General features: G+C 39.0%; 1 protein-coding gene across 1 annotated transcript in view; it reads left to right on the top strand.

Annotated features, from left to right (window-relative positions):
* Positions 1-7,864, top strand: part of IPO5 (importin 5) — a 41,850-nt gene extending 33,986 nt beyond the window's left edge. Inside the window, exons 23-26 of the mRNA XM_058800534.1 lie at positions 258-477; positions 3,296-3,524; positions 4,980-5,121; positions 7,717-7,864. Coding sequence (XP_058656517.1) covers positions 258-477; positions 3,296-3,524; positions 4,980-5,121; positions 7,717-7,803 — 678 coding nt within the window. The 3' untranslated portion in view covers positions 7,804-7,864. The remainder of the gene's footprint in view (positions 1-257; positions 478-3,295; positions 3,525-4,979; positions 5,122-7,716) is intronic.
* The last annotated feature ends 5,436 nt before the right edge of the window (positions 7,865-13,300 follow it).

A 13,300-nucleotide genomic window follows, 5' to 3' on the forward strand; every position in this document is an offset into this window, starting at 1 on the left:
AGGCTCATGGAGAAAAATTGAGACTGATACATGTAATGGAGTGTGAAACAGAGGTGCAAAGATGGACACCTGGATTTTGTTTTGTTCATGGTATTGCTGGAATATCACTACTGCAAATTACATGGTTTCAGGATTGAATTTCACTCCTGAAGATTTTAACCAAAGTGTTAGACTCCTGTTCCTGTGACTGTTGTTGATGTACTCATTGGCTGTACAAGGATTCGGGGTGTCTGAGCTGTTGGCTGTTTGTGCCGCAGTGTCCCCATCGGCCGTGGCCGGACCGGCAGTGGGGGCTGTGCATCTTTGACGACGTGGTGGAGCACTGCAGCCCCTCGTCCTTCAAGTACGCCGAGTACTTCCTGCGGCCCATGCTGGAGGCGGTGTGTGACAGCAGCCCCGAGGTGCGGCAGGCCGCTGCCTACGGCGTGGGAGTCATCGCGCAGTTCGGCGGCGACAGCTACCGGCCCGTCTGCCCAGGTACTGCGGCTGGGGACAGATGGGAACGGCTCACCTGCGGGTGTGCTGGGCAACAGATTGCTGGCTCTTACCTGTGTCATAGACCAGTGATGGATTGAGTGACAAACCACCTCAGTTCCTCAAGCTTTTATTGTGGCTCTGCTTAGTAGCATTCCTGTTGCAGCACTGACTGCTTAGCAAACTTGATTTACATATTCTTTTTTAAAATATGATCTGGCATGCAAATGTTAATTTCATAAAAACCATCTTTTTGATACACAGCTGTCTCATAGATGCTTTCTAGTAATATTGATGTGGTTACATATTAATGCAAAAGCCTTTGGATGTCTGGAAAAACTACACAAGAGACCTATATTAAGGAATAGCCTAGAATATGACTTGTGTGGCTCTCTGCTTTCTGATTATATAAAAAGGAACCTGATTTCTGTAAAGTAAGAAGTGAAATGAGTGTGAGAGTACTTATCAGCAACATTTTGTCTGCTGTCTTTCTGAATGTTTCAAATTTCTTTGAAACTTCAAATTCATCCTAAATTTAAAGAAATTATTGCCTGCTTGCACTCTTCTTGCCAGTCACCAAAGTTAATTTTGCACACTAAGTAGCACCCCTTATTAAAGGCTTTTTTTCCTTTTTTCTTAATAAAATATATATAGTATGTATAATACATACTTAGATGATATAGTATATCATCTAAGTATATGTATTTAAAATATGTATTTTGCATGAATATTACATGAAAGCTGAATTAAGAAAATAAGAATCATCTGATAGGGATTGACACAAGTCTTGCCTACATCAATCAGGGTTGTAATTTTCATTGTTAATGTAACTGTTACATGATAACAATCAGGATAAGGTGTCTTTTTAAAAAGAAAAGGAAAAGCAGTGTGGGAAGCCTTGCAATGAATCATTAAGAGCATGAAAAATTAGAATTGTCTAGACAGTTCTGATTTTGAAATTTTCTGAGCTTTTTAGCCTCTGTTGAAGTCTAACAGTCTTTTATTTTTCTCTAATTACACTTTATCTTACCCCACTTAAACTTTGTAAAATCTTTGATGCTTCTCTTTGTACTTGGACAAATAATTCTTGATTATGCCCAGACACCTGGCTTCTCCTTAAGTTGAATTTTGGATAAAATAAACTTTCACCTTTACAGTATACAGTTTATTAGCAGACACCTCAAAAGTATTCCAAATCCTTTTTGCATACATGAAAGAACTTTATGATTTATTTTAACAGATGAAGATATGCTGTGATTAGAAACAAATCCATGTCATGAGACATTATCTACCCCAGAGGTTTTGCTATATCTCTGAAAAACACCACGTCTGTGGGCTTTTATTTGTAACTTATTTTCTTTACTGGGTGATATATAGCACTGGCATATTGTTCTTTTGCAAGTTTGAAGAGTATGTAAATACTCTTCAGAAAAAGCAGAGGTATTGATATAAGCATTTTTGGCAGTCAGTTAAAAATGTCCAGGAATATAGCAAGAACTTGTAAATGGCATGTGAGTTACCTGATGAAACAAACATCATAAAAACCAGATTTTGTAAAGGGCAAAGAAATAGGATGGAAGGGAACTACAGCAAAACAAATCACTTTCTCAACAGGGGTACAAGGTTACAATTGATGCAGCTGGCAAGGTTGCTTCTGTTATGTTGGTGGAAGAATATGATTAGCTGTTCTCTGTGAAAATTGTATCAATCAACTGCATGGATTTCTTCCTAATTCATATCAGTGGCCTCAAACTGGGTGGTGCCAGATGTCAGAGCAGTCAGTCCTTGGAGAAAAGCTTAACATTGTACAAGATGGGTCTTCCATTGTCAAAAGGCTTTTTTAAGGTTTGTCTAACACAGTATCTATGTGAGAATGCATCTGTTTTATAGACAAGAGAAAACTTTTCTGGTAGGCTGTAGGGAGAAAATTATGCTGATTCATTTTGATGCCCTCCTAATTTTACAGTTGCAAGGACACAATACCTACAGAATCATTCATTAGTATTAGTGAGTGGGATACAGATGAGATGAGATTTAGCTTCAGCAACCATGAAAACCTGAGGTATAAAATGCAGGCTCAGTTGTCCTGGACATTGTAGACCTCTCTGAAACAAACTCTGCTGTGGAGAATAGCCCAGCATCATTGTCCTGCATTCAGTATACATAAGCTAGCAGGTCTGATGCTTCTGTAGTTCTGTAATGTTTAACAGCTTTTCCACAGCTGCTGAATTCTTCCAAAATCTAATGCAGTGGACTTAATATAGAAAGTGGATTGTGCATTCTTTAACTGCAAAGCTTCTACTTACTCATCAAAATTCAGAAGTGAGAGATCTTACTCTTCCTCAGTAATTAGAGTTATTTTGAAGTGTGCTTTCTGTACAATTCCACAACCTGCCTACTGTGCTGATAAAGAATTTCACAGCTTTAGTATTTTATTTTTAGCAGAAGAACACAAGGACAATTGTTCCTGCTTGCATGTAGTGTGCTTGGAAGCCTGCATGGACACTAGTAGCTAAAAATGTGACATTAATTGTTCTTTTAGAAGGGTGTGTGTGGTTACCCACATGACTGTTTAAAAAAATATAATTGCTATTAACCTAGGAGAAAAACTGGCATATTTCTTCCATTGAAAGATTTCCTTGATTTTTATGATCCTGACTATGCCAAGTTGATTCACCAGGTGAGATTACTCCTATGACCTTTTAGTGGTGGGTGGTGTGTATGTATACATCCATACATATTTTATATACAGATGTGTGATAATAATAAAGTATACCTTGATTGTGCAGTTAAACTTTATTCTTGTGTTTTTAACAATTAGAGGCACTTCCATTGCTGGTGAGAGTCATTCAGTCACCGGATGCCAAAGCCAAAGAGAATGTGAATGCAACAGAAAACTGCATTTCAGCAATAGGAAAGATAATGAAGTTCAAGCCTGACTGTATAAACGTTGAAGAAGTCCTTCCACACTGGTTATCATGGCTTCCACTTCATGAAGACAAAGAAGAAGCTGTTCATACTTTCAATTATCTGTGTGACTTACTTGAGAGGTAAGGCAAAGTCTTCACACTAATGCAGAAAGTAAGCCTGTTTGCATGCTCTTTCCTTGCCCTCTTTTTCCAAAATTGAGAAACTGTGAGGTTAATCTACATGTGGTTTAGAGAAGATAATTAGAAATGTCAGAACTGAGCCTTCCCTGATGTTATTGCTGCTTTTTTAAACAGTTCCTGTTCTTGTCCTAAATAGTGTCTCTACAGCTGGAAAAAAAAAATCCTGGCTGCTTTATATATCCATAATGACAAAGGATCTGCAGAAAACTTTTACAGAAAATTTCAGGAAAACTTTCTGATACTCTGCTTACATATCAGGACCAGTAACTGATCAGGTTTTTGCAACCTTTTGCTTTCCAACAAAGTGAAGTATAAAGCAGAGAAATAATATGGAAAAATCATTGTACAGTGCTGTCTCCCTTAATAATTATTTCAGCTATCATTGAAAGGATCTTATCCCTCAGTTTATTCTTTGGGTTTGTGCTCCCTCCTGCAGGTAAAATGAAAGAAAAAAGTAAACAGTTATTCTAGTGTGATGCACTTCATAAATGAGTGAAAAAATGTAGCCTCTGAGGTGTTGTGTAGTAAGCACATTCTGGCTGGCACTGTATTACATCTTAGGAGAAAAATATAAAGGAAATAACTTAGATTTCTTACAGTCTTTTGTATTTTGTGAATAGCTTGTATCTCTGGGTGCTTTATTAAGGCAAAGTCTCAAAATTGCAGCTGAGGTCCCTAGATTCATTATAGAGCAGTGAGATACAGATGAGACACCATAACAATGCTGCCAGGTGCATGTGAACAGGAACACAGAAATTGGGAATTGCAGTAGCAGCTCACTTCTGTACCCACGTCTGTGCAGGTGGCTCTGCCTGGCTACCTGCTTCTCTGGAGCTCTGCCAGTCCTACATTCACAGCCTCTGCATTCCAGCAATTGTAGGTGGCAGGGCTGCAAGTAGATCATGTGTTCCACACAGATTCCTGATTGCTAATACTCCTCCTCTCCAGCATTTGGCTGGGAAAGAGGGAGCAGAACTGCTTGCTTGCTGTGTCATGGAGAGTGCTGGCAGAGAGCTGAAGTTACCGACGCTCCTGACGCCAGTAACACAGCGTCCTGGGAGGCACAGAGAGAGGAACAAGTCCTTTTAGGCAGGGTATTTCTGTCACACTATTTACAGTTCCATCTGCATGGAACTCAGCCATTCTGTAAAGTTCAGAACTTCTTCCTGATAAAGTTTAGGCTGAGTAAAGAATCAGCTGGTTAAATATTAACAGAAGGGGGAACACGCTGTCAGCAGGCAACAAAGCTGTGCATACTTATTCAGCTGTGTGAAACTTAAACCTAAATAAGCAGCTTCAGAATAAGATCATTCAAAATCACTTCACTTATGTGTAAAGTGTTTACATTATTTTTAGATAACCATTAATTCCTTTGCAATATGTCTTTTGTAACAGCAATAACCCAATTGTCCTGGGTCCCAACAATTCCAACCTTCCCAGAATACTGGGGATAATTGCGGATGGTGAAATCCACGAAGCTATCAAACACGAAGATCCGTGCACCAAGCGGCTGGCTAACGTTGTCCGCCAAGTGCAGGTAAATAAATGCTTGCTTAAGGAGAAAGGGAGCATTTAGAGTCTGCTTGCAGAAGGAACTAAACTGTTCAACCAGTTTTGAGAGCCTTATCTCCTTAGAGAATAAGGGTTCAACCAGTGATCTTGGAGATCTTTTGATGTTCCTTGAATGATTCATGATAAAACTTGGTGACATTTGCACTTGACTAAAATAACTGTAACTAACTTTCCTGCAGCAAGATGGTTAATATGTGAGCCAGTATTAGTTTTTGTGGGTTTTTTTTTCTGAGTCGGAAATTAGAATCTGGAGAGAAATCTGCATGTCCTTTTATCAGTGAACTGTACTGCAGGATTTGGTCCAAGATGTGATTCTTGTGAGGGTCACCAGCACCTTTTGGTGACTTTCTAGTACAGCAGCAGCTTGGGATCTTTGTTAGATAACAAGTGCAAACCACAAGTTATTTTACTACTGCCCTTTTCAGTCCTGTGCAAATATAGGTGGCTGTTTGCTGTTTTCACTGCCTTTGGGGAGCTGCTGTAAGGTTCACATCCTTTATGCCATAATGAATCACTTAAGGATGATGGGGATGTCCAGGTACTTAAACAGTGCTTCTCTACAGTGCTGTAAGTGATAGTGTTCATAGTGCAGATCTGCTCCAGGGCCAAATGTTGTTGGGTGGATGTAGTACTAATGAGAGAAAGGTGCCTGGCAAGCATCTTGCTCATAAAAAAGCATGGAGGATTTTATGCAGCTGATCTTCAATTATTATCTTTCTACCTGACCTGCTTTGGCAAAATTCAGGTTCAAGAATTTTAGAAACACTTGACATTAGAACTGATTCACCTGTATGAGTGTGTCAGCCTGAGAGATCGATTCTGTCTGGTAGGAAAAGTTGTTAAAATTCTGAAGGCATAAAGAGAAGGAAATTGAGCAAGTTTCAGAGTGAAAGTAGTGTAAGTGACTGCTCTAAATTCTGCCTGACAGATAAAAATCCTTGCTGTTAGTACTCAAAGTCTAGGAATGCACCTTTGTATTAGGGTTTACCTAATGCATTTGTTCACTTTACCTCAAATCATCAAAGTTTTTTTTTTTAACACTACAGTGGCACATACATGTATAGATTAGTTGTTTACAACAATGTCTGGTTCTGGCCAGGATTGATAGAAACTTTAATGTGAGATAAGACCTTCAGCATTGGCTGAATGATTTACCTTTGGACTGAGGAGAAAAACATAATTTTTAAAGTCATGTCTTGTAAAAAATACAATTTTAGCACAGTGTTACCAATCCTATTTCTCTTCATACATGGTATTTTAACTTTAGTAAAGGTGTAAGAATTTGATACTCTTACTAACTGTAAGAGTCTTATATACTATGATAGGAATTTTCAAGGTTGTGGAGTTGCTAACGAGCTCCTACTTCCCAGATTCCAAGAGAATTTTTAAATTATCTCAGTAAGCTGTTTCACTGCCAGTGTCTAACATGATCAACATAGTCATTATTGGAATTGAGTATAAACTTCTTTGCTTAGGTATTGTCAGGCCAGAAATATTTCAGCATAAAGTATCAATTTAAATATGCATCAGAAATGCTGGAAGAGTGCATTTAATTCTACAATATTTCATCATACATTAAGAGTCTAAAATGCCTAATGGTATTTAAAACTAAACCCACAAATTTACATTTAAGAGCATTTATTTTTTATTTTTTAATAAATTTTTATTTTTATTTTTTAACTTTAAATTTTGAGAAAAGTGCATTATAATAGAGCTGAATGTAAAATATAACAAATATAAATTGAACATTTTTTTCAAATTTTACTTAAATTATACAGTTATTGCAAAAGCCAATCTAAAGACCTAAAGTCAGTCACCTGGAACTTTTTTCCCTGTCATTATCCTAAAGAAAGCAGGGTGCCAATTGCTTCCAGCTTCTGTTGATAAGCTAATAACTACTTTTTCCTCAATCTTGATTAATATTCAGCACTTTCTGGCACCATTAGAACAGACCTTACTGATGGTGACTTTAAAAGCTAATGTCTCAGCTGAGGGCTGTGCTAGCACAGATGAAGGGTTTACATTCACCCAGACAGATGCTGTGCAGGTCTCTCTGGGAAGTAATTGACCTTTCCTTTCACTGCAGAGCCACGCCCTATGTTGGCAGCAGAATTTTGCACACCCTCATGTAGCACATCGTGCTGTAATCCCAGAGCTCACCTGGAAGCTCTGAGTGTGTTACTGCTGCACCAGTGCCCAAAACACTCATGTGGAAGAAGCATGATTCAGTTTTGCCTGAACATTGGTCTTTTAACTTCATTGCAAAACCATCAAATGCTTTAGCTGTGGTTGACACAGACATGAGTGCCATTTAACCCACACAGTTGTTACAGGGAGTTCCCAGAAGTCCCAAATCAATTACTCTGCTGCTGTTCAGCCGTTTGGAGCATCTCAAGGTGAACCTGTGTAGCCCTGTGTACCCCTGAAGATTTCAGTCTCTTTGGCATGTATATTACAGGACTAAGCCGAGTGAATGTTGAGCTTTGTAAAATAGCAAAGTTTAGGATGTGCCTTGGACACTTTCAGCCTGCATAAAGACGCCTTCTCATTTTTTTTCTAGACATCCGGAGGACTGTGGACAGAATGCATATCACAGCTCAATGCAGATCAACAGGCAGCCATACAGGAGCTCCTGAACTCTGCTTGAAGGGCCTTAATTATCATCTGCAAGAAAACTAACTCCAAATAAACGTTTACCCTATTGTTTAGGTTTCTTTTGTTTCTTTTCTGAGTAAAACCAGAACTGTAGTGCGTGTAGGCCATTCTTCTGCAACCTCCAGGCAGTGGCAGCAGGAAGAAGCATTCTTTCAGAACGGTGTTTAAATCGGTTTCTATCCCACAACATGAAAGAAGTTTCCTGTAAACCCTACAATAGCACTGAAGAGTATTTTTCTAACGGTATCAGCCATCCATACGATGGTGAAAGGGAAACAAGTTGAATTTTCTCATTAGACATAAGACCTTCAGCAGTAGATGTACGTTATAACAGATAAACGTTTCTCTACATCTAGTGTTAATTGTATGAATTGGAGTGTGAGTCTTTGTAGGGTAGGAAGTGTCCTTCTGCCCAACAAGGTAGTAGATCAAAAGATGAAAAACTGAAGACAAACATCGAGCATGAAGACCTCATTGATCGCACTTTTGATTCCCAAAAACAACTTGTACAGTGACTCAATGAGGAAAGCTGTTCAGCTTCCAGCCCTTGAATGTGAAGTCTCTTTGGCATGTCTGACAGTCTCTCATTCACTCCTCAATAAATGACATTGAAACACAAGAAGCTTGTGTAGAAGTTCAGTGATGTGTGGTTCTTTTAATTTTCTCTTGTGAAAAGATGAAAATAACAAACTATACAAGTCACGATTTTATATATGAAACTTTGTATATTGTTGCCTATTACAGATTTTATGCTTTTTTGTTTCTTGACTTTTTAACAAATTTTTCACCTGAGTCTGTAGAATGGAAACTTAATGGCATTCCTGGTGTGACAGTATATATACATATCTTGACTTTAAAATGTTTTTCATGTTCAGATGCAGTTGCATTTCTTAACTTATAAAATGTAGTGTTGTACCAGCTGCAAATGTGCAACGTGATCTGGTAGGCAGCAAACCTGTTGTAGTAGCCTGTGTTCCGTTTAAAGCAATCATGCAGTTGACAGCCTGACCTGAAAGAATCAAAAAAACCTTCTCAGGTCTTTTCTGGTACGTCAAGAGCAATACATCATCTACCGGCAAACATAGGCATAGATTACTTGATTTCTAACAAAGGTGGGTGAGGTTTTCCCACTCTGTTACTTCAAAACTGTTAATATATGCATTGATCTTTAAAAACTTAAGTTCTTACTGAAGGGTTCTTCAAGTAGATCTCAATTGTGTCTTGAAACAGATCTTTTCACAAAGAGAGTGTAAGTTTTCTCCCTTTATAATAAGAAAAGGTAGAACTTTACATGTAATAAATCCCTCTCATATTAAAGAATAAACTTAGTTTTGCCTTTGAAAGTGTTTCAGAAAAGAAGATAAAGAATGAGGTGTATGAAAACCAGCCCAGAACTATTATACCCAGAGGTTTGTGAGACAAACTGCCTTAACCATAGAACTTGACAATGTAGTTTGTTTAGAGGCAGCTGAAATAGTGTAACAAAGTGCTGTTCCAGTTTTCATTTTGTTCAGTATCGGTAATCTCTTATTTACAGAAATTCAAGCATTCATGCAGCTGGAAGATGAATGCTTAGGACTGGATACCAGTGCTGTGAGAGAACTAGTAAGTCATGTCAGTTATCTCAAGCACTGGTCCTAACAATAACAATTTTGCTATACTCTTATCATCTTTCTTCTTTGTGAGGTTTGTTTTTTAGGTATTTGTTATTTCAATTTCCCCTCAGTCTAAAACATGTAAATTTTGCCCTGCAGCAAACTTTTTGTACTTTTTCTCAGATCTTAAAGCTTAGATTTTTTCCCCTTTCTTTGGACTGTGTGGTGAGAATCGTAGCACATTTGGCATTTCCCAGAAACAGTGTCAGCTTTGGCTCTCTGTAACATAAGCAGCATTTGAATTGCTCTCCTAATGGACCAGCTGTAATCCTCTTGCCTTCCTTTTACTCAAAGTAACTGAGAACAAATAGAACCAGGGGATGGGGCTGCTCTGTGTGCTAGAGCCAGCACAGAGCATCTTTGTGCAGTTGCTTTTACCCTGTTAATCATTTGATCAAAGCAAAGGGCACCGAATGAATCGCTGTCAGCCTGACAGGTAGGTTGGTTCTGGATCCTACCTGGAGATCTCTTCTTGCCTGTCCCCACTGAACTTGTCAGGGTTAATCCAAAAGCTTCTGTGGCATTTTCTCAATTTGCTCAAGCTTTAAACAATGCTTCTTTTCCATATTTAAAAGCTGTCTGGATCACTTATATTGGCTTTTCTGGTTCCTTAATATGGAATTTTTAAGCAGTCAACTGTTCCTGTTGTTCATTGCACTTAAGTACTGTTGCCCAAAGAAAGTATAGTAGCAGAACAGTAGCTTAGCTGCAGCTATCTATTTTAAAAATAAAGTGACATGTTTATGAAGGAACCAAAGTAATCTTAAACTGTTGTACTGATACAGGAAAGGTAGTTTTGATTCAACCATTTTTCCTGGGTATAACTCCAATCTTTTTTTAACAAACTGTTGCATGGGGTTGAGAGATGTACCTAGTGTGGCGTGAAGAGCACTGCAAACAATAGCAGTGTTTCACTCTGCCTGAACAAAGAGGTACCAAATCCACCCTAGACATCCACACAAAAGTGCTCCAAGTTGCACTCAGAAACAAAAGCACAACTAGAGAACACCATGCAGGTGTTCCAGGACTGGAGTTCCATTAGCCTGTTTAATAAGCACATTAGAGTAACTAGCATTCATGAGCACTGCTTTCAAAAGTAGCTCATCTCCCTGAATGTGGGTGAGTTTCCATCTAAACCCTCACCCTTTCTTACTGTTCTGAAGGTGAAGCTACTTGCTTTGTGTTTGCAGCTCTAGGTTGGTCATGACAGATAATAATGCAGATAAATGTCAAGTCTCCTTTACCTGGCTTGGTCTACAAGATCCCCCATAGAATCTGTGCCAAATCTATGTAAGAAAGTGACTTGTAGCCTTCATGCTTACAGCATGGGGTTTGTGTACTGCTGAGGTACTCTGTCATTGCTTTTTTCCCTGCAGAGATTTCAAAGTGTTGCTGAGTGCAAGGGCTGGTATTCCCCAGCATAGAACAGTTGTTGTTATGCCAAATGTTGTCTGTTCTCTACACATCTAGATCTGTCAGTCTCATGTATGAAGTACATGCATGAGAGTAAGACGTGTTGCACAGTTGGAATTTTTGATGAAATAAAGAATTAAGGAAGGTGAATTTCCTATTGACTCTGTGTATGCTTGTCTGTATTGGCTATGCAGCTGTCTCAGGCTCTTGAACTGGTGCTTTGTTTTCCCTTAGTGGTATCTGTAGGGGTGCACACGTACACTGAGTCTTCAAAATACAATAGGGTGCTATTAAAAGTAATACAAAAGTCAAGTACTTGACACCATGTGTTTTTACAGCTTTGAAATATTTTTTGGACATCTTTATGGAGGAGCCTTATCCTTTGCTATTCAATCATTTGGTTTGCTTTTCCTTTGCTAACTTAGAAAATGCTACTTCCTTTTATGGGGCTCAATGGTACCTTAAATTCTAAGAAATGTATTTGTTGTCTTCCAAGAAGCAATAAACAGGATCTAAGTGTCTGTCTAGTACAGGTCCTTTCCCCTGTTGGTTATCAGGAAGATGTTTGTGTTGCTTCAAGGAAGAACATCTCTCAGGACAGCTTAACTTCTGTTGAGATGTAGGGGTATGGGCTCAATATTGAATAGCAGTAATGGGATTTGTTCAGGAAAAGGCTTCTATAGCATCTTCTCTAAAGCAAAAGAGAAATGAGGAATGGAGGCATACTCAGAATATGAAAGCTGTGTTTCCTGTCTTTGAATACTAAATGCTAACCTCAGCCACAGTACAGTTATTCCAGTTGAAATCTGGGTTTGTCTCTTGAGTTTTCAACCACTTTCGTGTATCAGAGTATTTGCTTTTCAAAGGTAATATCTTGTTCCTCACAGCCCATGAGGCCTGAATGTTTGGTCTTTACATTTGTCACAAGTTCACAGATTTTGCTCACTGAATTAAATCTGATCTTTTTAATTACCTGGTAGAGAAGCCACATCACCTCTCAGCTCTTCTGAGCCTATTTAGGAAATCAGCATGGGAGTGGCAGCCTGGGATATCTCCTCCTGATGAGCAAACAAAGGATGCTCTGCAATTGCTCACTACCCACGGAGTGATTCCAGACCCATGTTCCTAAACCCAGATCAGCCACCCTTCCAGGTAACCCCCTCCCAGTTTATACACTGTGGGCATGGCATTCTGTGATGTGGAATATCCCTTTGGTTAGTTTGGGTCACCTGTCCCAGATATGATCCCTCCCAGTTTTTGTGTTCCTCCTCATTGGCAGAGCATGAGGCAAAGAGGGAGAAACAAGTCCTTGACTTAGGATAAACACAACCTGGCAAAAACCAAAACATCAGGGTGTTATCAGCAACATTTGCATTCCAAATCCAAAACACAGCACTGTAACAGCTACTGGGAAGAAATTTATGCTACCCTAGCTGAAACCAGGGCATCCTGCAAGGCTGGAGTTAGTGTGAAATTAATTTCTTTGCTTAGGAGATAAGGAATTGCAGTTTCTGCTGTGGGGAGACCGTTTCTACAACCTCTGCCACAGATCATTTCCTATCATTCTGGTTCAGAGCAGTGATAAACTTTCTGCATGTTTTCAGGAAGGAAAGGTAGGACCTAAGAGGGACAAGCCAGTTTGGACTTTCATGATTTTGCTTTATCACTCCAAAGGCTGCCTATGACTGCAGCTGAGGTGCAGGGAATTTTTGTGGCTGCTAAACCCTGAAATCAGAATATCTTTGAGTTTAGTATTGTTACCACTCTAGGCTTAAGAATAACTTGTGCTGATGTAACACTAGATGCAGACAGTTACATGTAGTGGAATTTCATTTACTTAAGGAGGTTTGTTGGTTTTGTTCAGGGTTTGTTTTGGGGGAGTTTTTTTGTTTTGGTTTTTTTGTGGGTTTTTGTTAGTTTGTTTTTTTGTTTGGGTTTTTTTGAGGGGCTTTTGTATGTTCTTGCCAGCAGAAGAGGCTCAAAGCTCCCCTGAGGCACCAGAAGAGCCATACTCATTGATGGAATGGAATTTTCTTCCAGAAGAGTGGAGAGGGTACATGTCAGCAGAATTTCCTCAAGGGATCACTATCCATGAGTATATAGTGAAATATTCCCAACTTAATGGTGACTGATGGGAATTATAACTTCAGTCAGTTTTGCTCTGAAGGTTGTTACTTGTCTCTCATTTAGCCAACACTATTACCACTGCTTGCCACCTACTACAGATGGCCAGTGTCCTCTGATGGTGGGCAAGAAGCAAAAAAGAAGTTATTTTTTCAACTTAGCATTTCTCCACTATGTGTGGCTGCTTTTTTTCCTATCAGGCAACAGGAAGTTTTACTTTCAATATATCTGAAGTACAATTTTTCATGTAATATGTGCTGTTAAACAAAATGCTGTTCCTCAATAACTACACAGGCC

The sequence above is a fragment of the Ammospiza caudacuta genome, chromosome 2, assembly GCF_027887145.1.
Source record: "Ammospiza caudacuta isolate bAmmCau1 chromosome 2, bAmmCau1.pri, whole genome shotgun sequence".
Classification (NCBI taxonomy): Eukaryota; Metazoa; Chordata; class Aves; order Passeriformes; family Passerellidae; genus Ammospiza; species Ammospiza caudacuta.